At 50.0% G+C, this 15,016-nt stretch overlaps 1 protein-coding gene and 2 non-coding genes across 3 annotated transcripts in view; all 3 read left to right on the top strand.

Annotated features, from left to right (window-relative positions):
- The first annotated feature begins 90 nt into the window (after window positions 1-90).
- LOC100119025 overlaps window positions 91-15,016 on the top strand; it is a 68,332-nt gene continuing 53,406 nt past the window's right edge. The window contains 1 exon segment of the mRNA XM_032597528.1: window positions 91-569. Coding sequence (XP_032453419.1) covers window positions 395-569 — 175 coding nt within the window. The 5' untranslated portion in view covers window positions 91-394.
- Window positions 7,284-7,355, top strand: TRNAW-CCA. The gene has a single exon. It is a non-coding gene; the product is annotated as a tRNA-Trp (tRNA).
- TRNAW-CCA lies at window positions 10,347-10,418 on the top strand. Its single transcript has one exon. It is a non-coding gene; the product is annotated as a tRNA-Trp (tRNA).

The raw sequence follows: 15,016 nt of genomic DNA, 5'->3' as shown, positions 1-15,016 counted from the left end.
GCTCCGCGAAGCGAGCAACCCCCGTACGGTGGCGGCTCTCTCTCCCTCTCTCTCTCTCTCACTCTGTCTTGCTCGCCCACACGCCAATAGCGTACGCGCCTTCGGCTCGCGAGCAGCTCTCTCTTCCCGAGCTTGCATCGCTGTATCTTTCTCCGACGACGATCCTTGCTCTCTACTCCCGTATATACCTACCTCGTACATACATCGTTGATTCGTCGTTGCGGCTCTCTCGATTTCCGCGTCGTTCGCGCGCGCTTCGCTGCACCGCATCGTAGCTGGACGACGAGCCGAGGAGGAGAGGACGTATCCCACTGTTGTGCCGGCGAGTGCGCGAGCGCTTTGGAGGTTATGTCGCTGGCGGCGACGGCGTCGCTGACGACTATGCCGCGCTGATATGGAAGCGCGCCGAGACAGGCCCGGGGTCCCCAAAGGGGCCCCGAGGCCGGCTCGCTCGCGAGTGCGGCCCCCCTTGCAGCTCCAGAGGATGAGGCTCGTCCTTGGAATCGCGCTGGCGCTGCTCCTCGTCGCTGGACTGCCCCGTCAGGTCGACGCCGAGAAAAGCAAAGAATGTGAGTACCTTGTACCCTTGTTGTGTATACCTACTGCTGCGTGTCTCAGGATACTCGTATATGGCGTACTCGAGTCGCGGCGCAACGAACGGCGTCAGGGTCGTCGGGGGGGCGAGGGGGGCGAGGGAGATGCGCCGTTTAATTCGACGAACTTTTTTCGATAAGTCGCTCGGGCAAACATCGCCGAGAAGAGAGTGTACGGATGTCGCGCTTCAGGGAAACAACTTTGCAGACAATACAGAAAACTACTCGGACTTTTTGTTTCCCGCTACTTATACTTCTGCACTGAAAAAAAACAACACAGCCATTTTAACTGAACTCGCACCAGTAATCCGTCATCGTACGAAGACTCGCCAAGAGTACCGTAGAGTTCAGCAGTTTTAAAGAATCAGTTTGGTCGTTTTTGCTGGTGTCAATTTTACGAGTCGCGACTCGCCAAAACTACCAGTGGCACACCGTTCTTCTTACTCTACAGTCGTTACGATGGCAGAACGGTTAAAACTACCGGACTTTACAGCAGAAACGACTGTGTTTTTTTTTTCAGTGTGTGCTGCAGCAGCGGGAGTTTCGATCCGGACGTGAAACGGCTGCTAAAAATGCGCTATCGATTAAAACTCGGGGCTGAAAACAAAAATAGTAGTCGTGTGCAGTGTATAGGTATAGCCTGCGCGCGGGAGAGGGAAGCGCATATATAGCGGGCGATGCGTATCGTTGACCCGGGCCATTTAAATTTTCATTCAGCGAACAAGTGCCGGCTGTTCTGCCACTGCTGCAACGATCGTTGGGGAATCATTGTGCCGTTCTTGTCGGCGGTGGAGCTCGATTTTCGAATGACAAGAAGAAACTAGCGCGCCACGCGCGGCCTTACGGCCGCGTTGGCTTGCCGCCTTGCACCGCGAGGCGCACTGAAAAAAAACACAGCCATTTTCACTGAACTCGCACCAGTAATCCGTCATTGTACGAAGACTCGCCAAAATTACCGTAGAGTTCAGCAGTTTTAAATAATCAGTTCGGTCGTTTTTGCTGGTGTCCCGCGTAAGCGACCAATTTTACGAGTCCCGACTCGCCAAAACTACCAGTGGCACACCGTTGTTCTTACTGAACAGTCGTTACGGTGGCAGAACGGTTAAAGCTACCGGACTGTACAGCAGAAACGACTGTGTTTTTTTTTTCAGTGCTTATACAGTATTATCCTCTTTTTTTCAATATTGTTGTCAAAGTTTTGATTGGTATTCTTCTGGCGGTTATCAACACTATCATCAAAACTACTCGAAATTGTAACTTATTTGTATTTGTATCTCAATTATTTACTTTTGTTTGTAGATATTCCTAAATTATATCTTATTTTTATTTTATTTTATTGTAATTTCAGATAAATAATACAACACTTTTGTATCGCAGTTTTCAAGAGGAAGTAAACAAAAGGATGATATTTCGTTTGTAGGATTTCCATTAGAATATCAGAAAATTGATTGTTTAGCATAGTTTAGAGGAATGTAGTAAGCTACTTAGAGCTTTTCTTCAATCTCAGCAATTTTCTTTATTGAGTTTAGGTTTTTCTAGTCCAGTATATACACTTGAATTTTGAAAGTGAATTATACTGATTCAGCTTAAAAGATTTAATTAATATAACGTACGTCGTTATATGATGCCAAGTTACACGGATTGTATTCGGCGATTACGTATTTCCTAAATTATGCATTTTTTATAATTTAATTAAAAAAGTGGTTTAATTTTGTATATATGTATGAGATAAAGGCCAAAATATAACTTTCAGCTTTTAATAATATAGGAAAATTGCTGAAAATAATTGGGTTGGATGGGGCATGTTGCACCGAAGTTATTATTGCATTTATGTATCAAAAAATCGCGTTTAGGGTTGTGTATGTCAAAAAGTGTTAAAAAAATGATGGCTGCATTTTGTATATATGTTAGGAATCAGGCCCAAAATAGGACCGTCAGCATACTATTATGAGACGAGTTCCCAAAAAAATTTTGAGCCCGATTGACAAAAGTCTCTCAGAGATAATCGCATCAGAGGAAAATTTTTATTAAAAAAACGCTTAAAAATCGAACAAATTGTGCCCGCATTTCAAAACGACGTAGAGGATCGGGATACAAAAAAAAATAGTTTTTTAGCTTTTGCAAAAGGAGACTTCTCCTAAAATTTCAGCCCGATCGGTCGTAAATTGCGGGAGATATCGCATCTCACACATTTTTCGCACACGAAACTATAAGGCACTTCCGTGTCGCGGTCGTGCCTAAAAAGGAAAAAGCGCAAGGAGAATCATTAAAAAAAGCAATTGGCTGAAAGTCACCTTCGGTATACGGGGGGATAAAGCGGGGCATCTCTCTCTCTCTCTCTCCCTCTCTCTCTCTCTCTCTCTGGATTGGAAGCCGGCGCAATTCATCCGCGGGAGGCTAATTCGTCTCGATGCCGTTTAATTACGGGGATCAGATGTGCACACTTTTCCTCCGTGTATGGGCGTAATATGCGAAAACTTTGAACACAATACAACATCAGTTGCGTTGTTTTCAATACGGCAAACTTTTGCCGCATCTCTCCTCGCGTTATACGCAGCCCCGGCAACTCGCTTGCAGACAAACACTGAGAAGCTCCGAGCTTTCCCGTAAAGCTCTCCGCCCGATCAATCTCATCTCGGCGAGTAGTACAACAGCAGCAGCGGCAGCAGCCACTCGAGACACTCCGCTATTCCCTTATACTCACGCACGCGGGAATTTGCATTTTATACACCGAGATTCCGCGGAGGAATCCTCCCCCGCGCGCGCGCTTTCACGTAAAATTGCCCGTAAGCTCTCTGCGCCCCTCTCTCCTCGGGAAAATTACGATAATGTCGCGCTGATGCGAAAATTGCGGTAATCGCGCGAATTAATTGTTATACCTTCTTTGGACGAGCGGCTCGGATCGGAGTGCTGGAGAGTGTATAACGTCGAGCTTATATTGTGTTATACAGCTCTCTCGAACGGAGGGCAGGGGTAGAGCGAGATGCTATGCTCGCTTTCCCCGGATAAACGAAGGTAATTTCAGGGGAGGAATCAACTCTCCGTCTCGAATGTCGTTTTATTAGAGCGGATTTCCCGCAGCCACTAATGACGATTCCAGCCCGCTTATATAATAATAATAACGCGGCGCCCCAGCCGTTCGTTGGTGTACTCTACTACACACACACACAAAGAACTTCCTTTGCGGCGTTGTTTCCTCATTCGCTTCTTTAATTCGAGCGAGAGCAGCGTGTGCTGCAGTTTTCTCTCAGGATTCGCGTGTACGAGCTATTACAATATTTAGATTAAATTTCGGCTAAAGTCTCGCGAGCGCGCACGAGGATTAAGAAAATTCATCCATAATATTAGGATTTTCGTTCGGGAGGAAAAGGAGAGATACGAAAGGCGATTATCTTAATTTTCTAGTTCACGCTCGCAAGTGCAGAGAGAGAGAGAGAGAGAGAATATTACACGTGTAATATTTAGATTACACCCAGGAGACAGTAGAGCGGCGAGAGAGAGAGAGGGAAAATCATATTTCCAGGAGCGATATTGATACACTCCTCTGTGCTTTTTCCCCTGTACACACACACGCGCATGCATATTTATCAAGCGTATCGAGATACCGCTTACGCGAGCCATCAGCGCGTGTACCTTACATAAATTTCCTTCCCTACACACATATCGCCGCACCGACGACGACGACACGACGAAAAAAGAACGCGACAACAGCAGCAGCAGCAGCCGAAAGCTCCTGCGCTACACACACACACACACAGCAGAGCCGAGCTCTCTGCTCCCTTCAATATTACTTTTAGCCGTAGGCCGGAAGCTGCGCAGATTTATGGGGGGCGCTGCTGCCGCGCGTCGCCGAATTCATTTCCTATTCAGCGACAAGAAGCGGCTCTCTCTCTCTCTCTCTCTCTCTCTCTTTTTCTCCTTGGATTAACGATCCTCCCACTCTCACTCGCGGCTAGCCAGACAAGGGAGATTAAGAAAAAGGGGTGACAAGATCTTGCCCCGCTGATACGCCGGCAATTTCGCCTCTCTTTTTCCTCCTCCTTGTTTTTCACACACAGGCTGGACACCTTTGTGGCCGGGGCTGAATGCTGTCTTCATCGCTGATGCGTGTGTTTGCGCTGCAGAGACGGACGAGGATCCCCCCTTTACCCTTTCTTCTTGTATCCTCCTTTAATTATACGCCCCCGCGCGCTCCTCGGCCTCGAGATTCTTTGAAACGATCTCGGCCGAGTGCTGAAGGGCCGGTAAAAGCAGACGCGCGCTGTTCGCGAATGAAATACACCTCGCTCGTAACGAGTCGCCCGTAAAGAAAGAACTTACGATTAGAAGTCGGAAAAAAAAATTTTTTCAATTGCCCCGTTTCAGAGCCGCGGCAGATAGAAGCAAGGAGCGCAGGAGGCAAATTGGCAGTATAACGCGCGCGCGCAATAACAATCTTTTTGCTGCTATATGGCTCGGTTTTTTGTTTTCCAAATGGGAAGCAAACTCGCTTGTCTTTGGATAGTCTCGAATGCAATTCAGAGGCAAAAAAAGAATTAATCCCGCGCAGGCCGAGAACTGTTGAGCCAGCATCTAATACATCCAAGGTTTATCTCGGCCACGCTTGAGCACATCTTGCCCGGCGCCGCCGCCTCTCTCTCTCTCTCTCTCTCTGTACACCGGTGGCCGAGCAGCGAATTTCACCGCGACGGCGTTATAACGAGTGCGCGCAAGCTTTCGGAGCTTTTTTGCTCGGCGCAAAAAGCCTTGGGCCTCGGCGTTAGCGCATCGTATTTCAATTTCCCATATAAAGAGAGATACAGAAAAAGCGCGCGGGGGGTAAGAGTTTTTCCCGTAAGAAAAATCCCGTATGAATAGAGAGTCGCAATCGATCGATCGCCGCCACACCTCGTCATCGCTCGTTGCGCGCGCGATACACACAAACAATCTCACGGGCAAATAAACTCGCCGTCGGAACATCCTATTAGTCGTTCGCTCTCTCGCTGTACACACGCGCTTGATATTCCGCCCTCCGCGCTGCTGGCTGTTACCTACACCCACCCCCTCCCTCCCATCCCTCCTCTCTCTCTCTCTCTCTCGCGGAGCAGACAAAGGGTCGGGCGTTTTCCGCCCAAGAGAGCTCTCGCATTACGACGAGTCTCCCAAGTTTTAAATAAGCGAACTTCTCGCGTTGCGTAGTAGTCGCTCTCTCCGCGCACAGCTACACTCGCGTATTCGAAAAGTAAATTTAATATCCGCCGCTCTGCCTCATAATAGCTGAAAAATCCTCCGCAAAGTTGCACGCAGGTGCGAGTGTGCGAGTGAAGAGCTGTAGCGAAGTACAAGCGTGGGTGGGGGGGGGGGGGGTCGCGCTGTAACGGAAGTTTCTTTAAATTGAAAGCCAGTGCGCGGCGAACTTCGGCGCCGGGCTATCGAAATGTCGTGTAAAGTGCAGTTGGCCAAGATAATTGCGATTCTACGGACGGTCAAGTCCCTGCGCGCGCTCCAGCTGCACACTTGTTCGGGGAGCTGGATTTTATCGAGCGACGCTCCTGCAGACGCCTCCGCGTCGTGTACCGTACGTCGAAAGTCGATTCTCCGCGGCTAGTGTGACGCGGCCGTGGTTTCCAAGTTCCGAACCAATCGGCGCCTTAACGAATCAATCCTCCTCCTGCTCTGCTCTTCCTCGCGTGTGCAGCCATAGGTAATTCGGAACGTCTCGCGGCGGCGCACATCGCTCGTTAGAGCTCATCTCTCTCTCTCGAAAGTTTCGAGGAAAAAGGAAAAATATTTACCCGCCGGCAACTCGTTCCCCCCCGAAAACAAAGCGCTCGCTCGCTTAACCGAGAGCTAATCGAAGCTCCGACATGAGGAGCGATTCATATAAGCCGCGCGTGTATAATCCCCCTCGCGTGCGCACCTTTCGCGCCAGCAAACCAATTTGATACGTGCGCGCCTCGAGAAAAGCGCCTGTAGAACCTCCTCTCTCACTCACGTACGGAACCTGTTCTCCTCCTCCGAGCTGAGTTCGAGAGAGGCAAGTTAGTTCGACAGCGCCGGTAATCGGCGAGACAATCGCGAGAGTCTTCGTTTGCGCGCAGTAATTTGCCAAAGGAGAGTTGCGCGCTTCTCTCGGATTTGTCGCTGCTGGCAAATTAGTGAATATTGATGAACACGGAGTTGCGCGAGCGCGAGAGCGAGTCTTTATTTCCAACTAGACTCTCACTCTAACAGATAAGAGTAGTTTCTGCCTCTGCCATTTGCCTGTACAAGCAGCGTAGCAGCGAGAGCGCTAACCGAGATAATGCTATCTCGGATCGACGCGATTGAGCAGCTCGATTTTTTTGCCCGCGTTGGAAAGTCTCGTTTCACCTTACGAATTCGTCCCCTTTGTTCCGCAGCGCTGCGCGCTTTGTCTCCTTTTTTCGCGCACAGAGTTTTGGCTCACACAGCGCGTCCGGCTTTGAGGCGACTGTGTACACGGGGGCGATGGAGCAAGCGTAACACGTGCCCGGTGCAAATGTATTTAGTTATCCGCTTCGGGCGACAACGGCGCAACGCGATATCATCGAGTTATACTAGTCGACTGGTCCGGCTATCCCTCTCTCCGATGTACACGCGAGTCGAGAGCAGTTGGAGCTATTGGCGTGCGAAGGATGGATGAATTTTTTGTTTTTGTTCGCTATCGGTTAGGCTCTTGCGAATCTCAACGACTTCGTGGCGCAACGGTAGCGCGTCTGACTCCAGATCAGAAGGTTGCGTGTTCAAATCACGTCGGGGTCACACTCGTTTAACTTTTTTGTACCCGCGTTCGCGTCGATTACGTAACCCGCCATTTATGCGTCGAACGACGATGGGGTAATAATTGCGATGCCGCAAAAATTAAAACCGCATCGATCACGCGTTAATCCTCGCGCGCCTCAAATAATCCGGTTTTTAATAAAGCCGCTGAATTATTCAGGCGGGAAATTAATAAAGCTACTCCCGCGTCAACTCTTAATAGCATTCGCGAACATTTCTCGACGTGTGCGTACGCGTGTGATGTACGGCGCGACTCGGAGAGTATAACACTGGCGCATCCGTCGGCTCGTTTTCCGCGGCGATCGCTCGCGGAGAGAAGATTGAGAGCACCTGCAGCAACATACACACACACACACACACACACTGCAGCACATAAACTGTCTCCTCTCCCGCTGACGTTTCATCTGGTCGCGTCACAAAGCGTCGGAAAAATAAGTTCTCCCCATTTTTTGCCCCTCCTCTTCCGCGCAAACCCTCTCTCTCTCTCTCTCGTCGGAAAATAGCAGGTGCGCGCTCTCGAGAATTTCATCGAGGGGATGGAATCGCAGGCCGTATGCGTGCAGTGTACGTACATACGTGTGCGGCTCTCGCGGAATTCGCCGGGCGTGCGCTTGATCTCTTTTCTATGAGCGGGCGCGCGCGCATGCCGCGCATATTGTCGCCTATAAAAACCGTTTACGCTTTATCGGTATTTTTCGGAAAAAGAGAGTAGGCGACGGCTAGGTGTTAATTTATGGATTTCGATTTTCGCGCCTTTCAATCTCCAAGCGTCCCGTTATCCTCTAGCTCTGATAATACTGCGATCGATTATATACGCTTATTATTAAATATTCATCGGAGAGCAGTACATCAGAGCGACTCGTTCGAGAGAAAGTGTAAATGAGGAGTAATCAAAGCGGGATGGAGATGCCGCACGTGTTTAACCAGATTCCAAATGACCGAATTCGCCCCTAAGTCCATAAGTTTGACAGCAGAGTAAGCGGGCAGCAGCCGCTTGAATAAACGCCCTCGATTTGTTGCTCTTAGACACTTGCTCTCGAGTATATAGACAAGCCGAACAAATGGCCAGTCGATGAACGCGAAATAGCTTCCGAAGAATGGCCAGGGGAATAGATTGGCTCTTCGCGAGATGCGCGTATACTTCCAACTTTTGCTGTGCGGCTCTATTATGAAACTTCGGCAAGCGATTATTTCTGCGCGCTCGACTGTGTCGCAGAAAATTCTTTATATGTGGAGCAGAGTGACGCACGCTATTGTGATTTATTTTTATTTTATCGCTGTTTGCCCAGTTCGCCCGCTGCTGAGCGGTGTATTCAATGTTGAGCTTTATTTAAAATTTTGGAACTTTAAAAACCAATGATAAAATCGATCCTCGAGTATGCACCGAACCGCGTTGATGCGTGCTTAGAGCACCGCCTTTTGAATGAGCGTCGCCGGTAAGGAAGAGATCTGCAGCGAATTTTTTTTCCCACTTTTGTAATCCTCGGTTGTATTCCAAGATAAGATAAGATATAGAGATGGCGACAGCGTGCAAATAAATAAGAAGGCATAAATTTTTATAATTGCAAAAACTCGATATTGTTTATTTGAAAAAGTGTTCTACTCGACGTAAAAACTAATCATCGTATAATCAACGGTACAAACGAAAAAAATTGTCGAAATTCGCGTGAAAATTCATTCATCGGCACTACGCGTAGCCAAATACGAATTTAAAGCAGTGACTCGAACGGGCTCCGTAGCCGCGCGGTCTAAAGCGCCGCGTATTCGAACTCTCCCTCTCTAGCGCGCGCGCTTGTGTAGCGTCTGGGCGTCGGGAGTTCGAATCCCACCGAGGCAGGAATTTTTTTCCATCCACAACTAGCTGCATGCGTGTGTTTCTATCGCGCGCATTGCCGTTCCCTATTGTGGAAGATTAAGTGCTTGTGCTTAGCTATGTTCTCTGGCTCTAACCCATGGCCAGTTGAACACGCAGCCTTGCGACATTTCTTTTTTTAAAATTTTACTTAGTTTCGCTCTCCGAAAGTCCCGACTGATTACGTTTAGCCGAACGCGAAAAGTTACAGGCTGATTGCGAGCATTCTTTCGGCTCGTCACTGTCTCGGCCTGCGCGCGCGATTTCTATTTTCCGACTCTTTCTTTCTCTGTCTCTACACAATTTTCATTTCAATTGCCTTGAGGCCGGGGGTCCAATTTGGCCCGCGCAAGTTTTCACTCCGGCCGTCAGTCGGTTAAAAAATATCGTAAAACTTTCCTCGCAGAATAAGGCGTCTCGGCGGCGCGCAAGATTTTCCGCGCCGCATTCTCGTCGCTCTCTTTCCGCGAGAGAGAAAGACTCATCTGTTTCATTCATGCGGAATATAAGAAAGTTTGAAAAGCGTCTCCGGGGTAAGTCGAGAGAAAATTAGCTGCTGCAAAAAAGCGGGGAGTAGGAAAACGAGCCAATGGAACATTATTCTTCGCGTTTGCGCTTTCCGATTGGGTCGTTCTCGTCGACGCGCGACGCTCTTTATCGAGGCCCCGAGTAAAGGAATGAAAAAAATGCCTCTCCCTATATATATATATATATGGGAGACAAAAAGCAAGAGACCGTCGAACTTTGCAGCCGCCGCTGGTCAATATCTTTTCTCCCTCCGCTCGGCTCTGTGCGCGTGTGTATGTGTGGGTGGGTAGAGGGCTTCGATTTTTCCTCGCGAATCTGGGGCATACAGTTTATTAAGTGCGCAGGGCCTCCGCGACGACGCTCTCGGCTAAGGAAAAAAGGGAGCGGGATTCGGGATTTTAATTAAAACCGGGAAATTCCATTCGTAAATTTCATAAACCCTCATTTGACGAGACAAATTGTTGCTAAACAGGCGCCACTGCTGAAGATTTCGTATGCGGTCGATAACGGCTCGATGGATGATAAAGTCGATTTAGAAAGCGTCGCGGGACAGGTAAGCGATAAGTCTAGCCGGTAGAGTCGCTTACTTCAACGACTTCGTGGCGCAACGGTAGCGCGTCTGACTCCAGATCAGAAGGTTGCGTGTTCAAATCACGTCGAGGTCACTCGCTTCCTTTTTGCCCGTGCGTTTCGCGAGTTTTTGCACCGAGAGTATAGGAGAGAAGTCGAATTTCGGAGAAGCCTCGCGAAATCAATCGCGAAACGCGAGAATAATTCCCATTCCGAATTCAAAGGAGCTCTCGGAGTTCACAGCAGAGACTTTATTTGGAGGTCCCCTTTCAAGCTGTGCCGTGCGCTGCAGCTACTCAGCGAGGAGACGTAAAACAGCCACACACCCTCGGCCTCCGAGCGGCGAGCACTGCCTTTTACCCTTCGAACTCTCGTCGAAACGACGCCGACGACAGGGTAAAGGGCATTGTCTGCAAAAGTCCCATTGAATCTGGAAACTCGGGCGGAGAGTAGTGAGGTAGCTGGCGTCACAAAGGATTCCTTCGCGGAATTAATGCAGGGGAAATGGAACTTTTATCACGGCCTCCGGTTATTAGCGGCATCGCAAGAGACTCTCGACCTACATGGCGCTCGAGCAGCTCCGCTCTTGGTTTCTTGACCTCGTGCTTCTGCTGCTGCCGCTGCTGGAAATTAAACCCGTGAATCGTCTCTCGCTGTATCGCCGCGAATCTTATGAATATTTATTTTTGTGTTTCAGGTAAGTTCCGCGCAGCTCGTCACCTCGTACAAACCGTACCGCACGTAAGTCACTCAGCTCTCGTCAATTTTCGCGCGAAACCCGGGGAGCGATATCCGCGGCGTACAAAGGCACATGGATTCAATTAATCATGCAAATTTTTACGGCGCCGAGGGCCACCTTGACTTTGGCATAGTCCGCGCGCTCCTTTTCATTCCAGAGAGGAGCGCGGAACGCCTATAAGCCGTATTAACATAAATTGAGCGTTTGAGCGCAGCTCTCGTCTCGTCGAGATTCAGTTTCCTCGCGATGCGCGTATTCGAGTTACAGCTCGAAATTGGCTTTATACAAAAAGTCGCATCAAAGCGGCGTTACACGGAATTAAGATGACAAAGTTCCCGCAGATTTCCCCAAACGCTCGATTCGGTATTCGCGTTGCGTAGCATCGCATGCTCGGAGGAAGTTCCTCACCGCGTGATTCCCGTACTTTTCATATCGCGCTCGTCTGGGGAAACTAATAGCCAATGATCCGTTTGACGCGTCGACGCGACGGGTGAAATTGATCGATGACGCTTATTGTTTGCGCAGTACGAGTAATATTACGCGTCATCGATACCGCAGCGCGGATATTGCGAGGGTTAATTAATTGTTTCGAGACCAATGGCTCGAGCTTTCGAAAACGTTTATCTCTCGGATATATAATTAAGGCTCCGAAAATTTCGCCGGAGATATTCCGCGGCGGCAAAGTAGTGTACACTTTGCAAGTCTTGTAACTCATGCCCCCCGGCGGATATAAAGGGATCTCGTCAAAGAAAGCACGAGGCAGAGGCGAAAAGCTCTCGCGAGCATGAAACAATTCATATCACAAGTCAGCAGCTCTCTCGCTCGCGCCGGAGTCGGGCGGGAAGTCCTCGAGAGCTCGGGCAACACTTTGCAGAGAAAGTCGCGCTTTCGCGAGTTATGAGCCCATAATATCCCCCGATGATTGGATCCCGCGACTTTGCGCCAGCCAGTTTTATTTGCACCGCTGCGGAATTAGAATATTTTGAGAAACCGTTCTATTGCGCAAATAAATTAATCGAAGCGGTTCCCCGCGAGCTCTTTGAAGTTCGTCAGAGCTCTCCGGCCGCCGCGGCTGATTGACATCGGCAATTCGCCGTCGAAATCAACTTTTCCCCCGCGAGCCTCGGAAAATTGATCGGATACAGTGTCAGAGCCGCTGCGGCGAAACTCGACTCTCCGAGGAGCGAGCGAGCGCGCAGCAGCAGCAGAGAATAGCCCGATAACTGCCGGGAGTATTTTAAATTAGCTCGCGCGAGAGAAGTTCGCCTGGAAAATTAAAGGAATAACCGCGATCCCTTTCAGCGCTGCACTCGCCTCTTCAGGGAGGAGGCAATCACGGGGAGCTTAGGTCTCTCTCTCTCTCTCTCTCTCTCGGCCTCAATAACTGCGCTTGTAGTCGAGAAGGAGAGCTGGATTTCTCTCCCATCCCAGCCAGCGTGCAGCTCTTTCTCTTTTTCCCTCCGCGTCTACTGCTGCTGCGTCCGTCCGACTCTGTCTGTCTCTGTATATCGGCTCTTTTTGCAGCGGCGAGGCGACTGCTCCGGGAACTCGATATCAGTCGATGGGCTACCTTGTAGGAACTGAGCTCTCTACACGTACGTGCGCTCTTGCTCTGCTCCGCGAGTTGTATAAACGCGCCCGATGTATCTTACGATGTGCATGAGTTATTTAAAGGTCTTCCAGCTCTCTATAGCTTCTCGGGAGGTTATATACAGCGCTTTTTACGTCGAACCTATTACGAGGCAACGTTGGTAGAAAAAAGCGTCGCGTAAATATTTCATCCCTCAAAAATCCCGGCCCCCCCCCCCTGTCTCGCGCCTTATATTCCCCTCAGTTCTCGCTTTGATGTCCCCGCTTGCGAATCGCTTACGAATTGTTTTCTCCCCGCGGCTCGATCTTTAGAGCAGCTCGCTTGTATCGACCCGTCGATGCTCTTCTCGCCGATCGTAAAGTCCGCACGCCCGGTATTCGCGATCATAAAGTTCCCGAGCTGAAAGACGCGCGTCACAGAGAGCTGCACCGCGCTACTGATGTGCGTCTGTCTGTGTGTACATAGCCTTTGACGAACTCGTGTGTCGGCGGCCCAGAGGAATTCCTCCGCGCGCGCGAGTCGTTCGAGTCGTTCGAGTCACCAGATGGATGCCGCACACACAGAGAGGGGAATTCTCTCTGGCCGGGTCCGGATCAAGGGGGGTGATTGATAGACTCTCGCCTCTGGAACGCCGAGATTTCCATGAGCTTTTCCCGCTCGCCGATTCTTCACTCTCACGCCGCTCTCTCGCTGGGAAATCAATTTTTACGCGCGCCGGTTTCTTCCTCGAGAGTTATCGATTCTAAACAATGACTATATGACGCGCGCGGGGCAGCCGCACGGGGTGAACGCACTCGCCCTTTGCCGTTTTTGCCGCAGAGAAATCATCCTACGCGCTTGTTTACAGTTCGGCTGTTTATTCGTGCGCGCGCTCGCGGGAAGAGAGAGAGAGAGAGAGAGAGATATGGCCGCGAAAACTGTGCTTTTTATGTCCTCGTATAATCTCGACTTTTTACGCGGTGATTAATTGCCCCCGATAAAGTTTTACGCTATGGAAATAACTGTTCCATAAAGGGATTTACTTTGAGGAATATTTATGTCTTTTTATGATTTTTTTATCGGCCTCGAAATTACTTACTCGCGTTTTTCGCGAAATTCATAAACAGTAGCGCACTCGCGCGCAACAAGTATTCCAATCAAAAAGTGTGGCTACGAAAACCTACCAATCGCGAAATATATCGGCCACAGGCGTAGCGCATCATCGGCTCGTTTACCAATGTTTCGCGTTGGAATAGCTTAGCAACGCAATCGTCAAACGGCCGTACACCCTGCCCCGCGTATGTAGCTCCGTTTCGTCTTCAGCGGCTCGGTTTACGCAATATTCAAATGAAGCCTGGCTCAGCTCTCCTGCCTCAGTCCTCTCTTTCTATTTCCGCCTGGCTTTCTCCCTCTCTCTCTCAGAGCTTTGCGCAACCATACATATCCGAGCGTCTAAGCCTCGTTCGGCTGGAGCATCCTGTACCATTATCTCTCGCCCGCGCCCCGTGATCGCGCTGCGCCGCCGGGAGCAGTAGTCGAGCTAATTTGCGAGTCCAATTTTGAGAGAGAGAGAGAGAGAGGCAAGGTGACCTCTCTGGCGCCGCCGCCGCGCAGTCGATTTCGATTCGGATCATCGTGTGCGCGCCGCCTGGATAATCGCTTTTGATTATTCGCGGATTGCGATTTTGCGCGGGAGAGGCAAGTGGAGACTTTTATCTCCCGCTGACGCACGCAGCTCGTTATCGTTCAGGCGTGAAAATAACAATTCCATGTCTCTAGAATATGCTCACAGTCTGGTTTTTTTTTTTTTTTTTTTTTTTAATCCATGACGTACTCGCGCCGACGCAGCTTTCGAAGATGATCGTCATTGGCGTTAGCCTGACCCACGGCACCGGGGAAAAGCAGCAGGTCGAGGGAAAATTATGCAAGCCAGTCACGTTTTACATGAGAGCTTACAGCGGTAAATTACTCTCGGCGTACAGTACTCCGCCGAGGGGTAGACGACTCGCGAGTTTTGCCTCCGTCGACGCAGCCCCGTGACAGCGCCTTTAAATCCTTCATACTCCACGTACGCCCGACTCGGCGAAAGGAGCTTTCGCAGCTGCCAAGTTGCAAACGCAATTCCGCGTCTGAAACACACGGGCCGCGCAGCGAGTAGTGCTTTCGGGCCTCGCTCGTCGCTGCAGCGATTTTACGAGCGACTTGCTGATAAAGGACGTACAGTGCGGCGCGCGCTGCCTGCACCCCATCAGCGTACTGTAACCTTACCTCGCCTGCCGCTGATGGCGATGGGAGGAATTTCGTGGTTATTTTTGACGTTTCCGCAGCCGGAGTCGGGATGGCTGGTGCACAGGCAAATTTGACGAGATTTTCCGAATTGCGCG

The sequence above is a fragment of the Nasonia vitripennis genome, chromosome 2 (genome assembly GCF_009193385.2).
Source record: "Nasonia vitripennis strain AsymCx chromosome 2, Nvit_psr_1.1, whole genome shotgun sequence".
Taxonomy (NCBI): Eukaryota; Metazoa; Arthropoda; class Insecta; order Hymenoptera; family Pteromalidae; genus Nasonia; species Nasonia vitripennis.
This window is presented reverse-complemented; position numbering and strand designations above follow the sequence as displayed.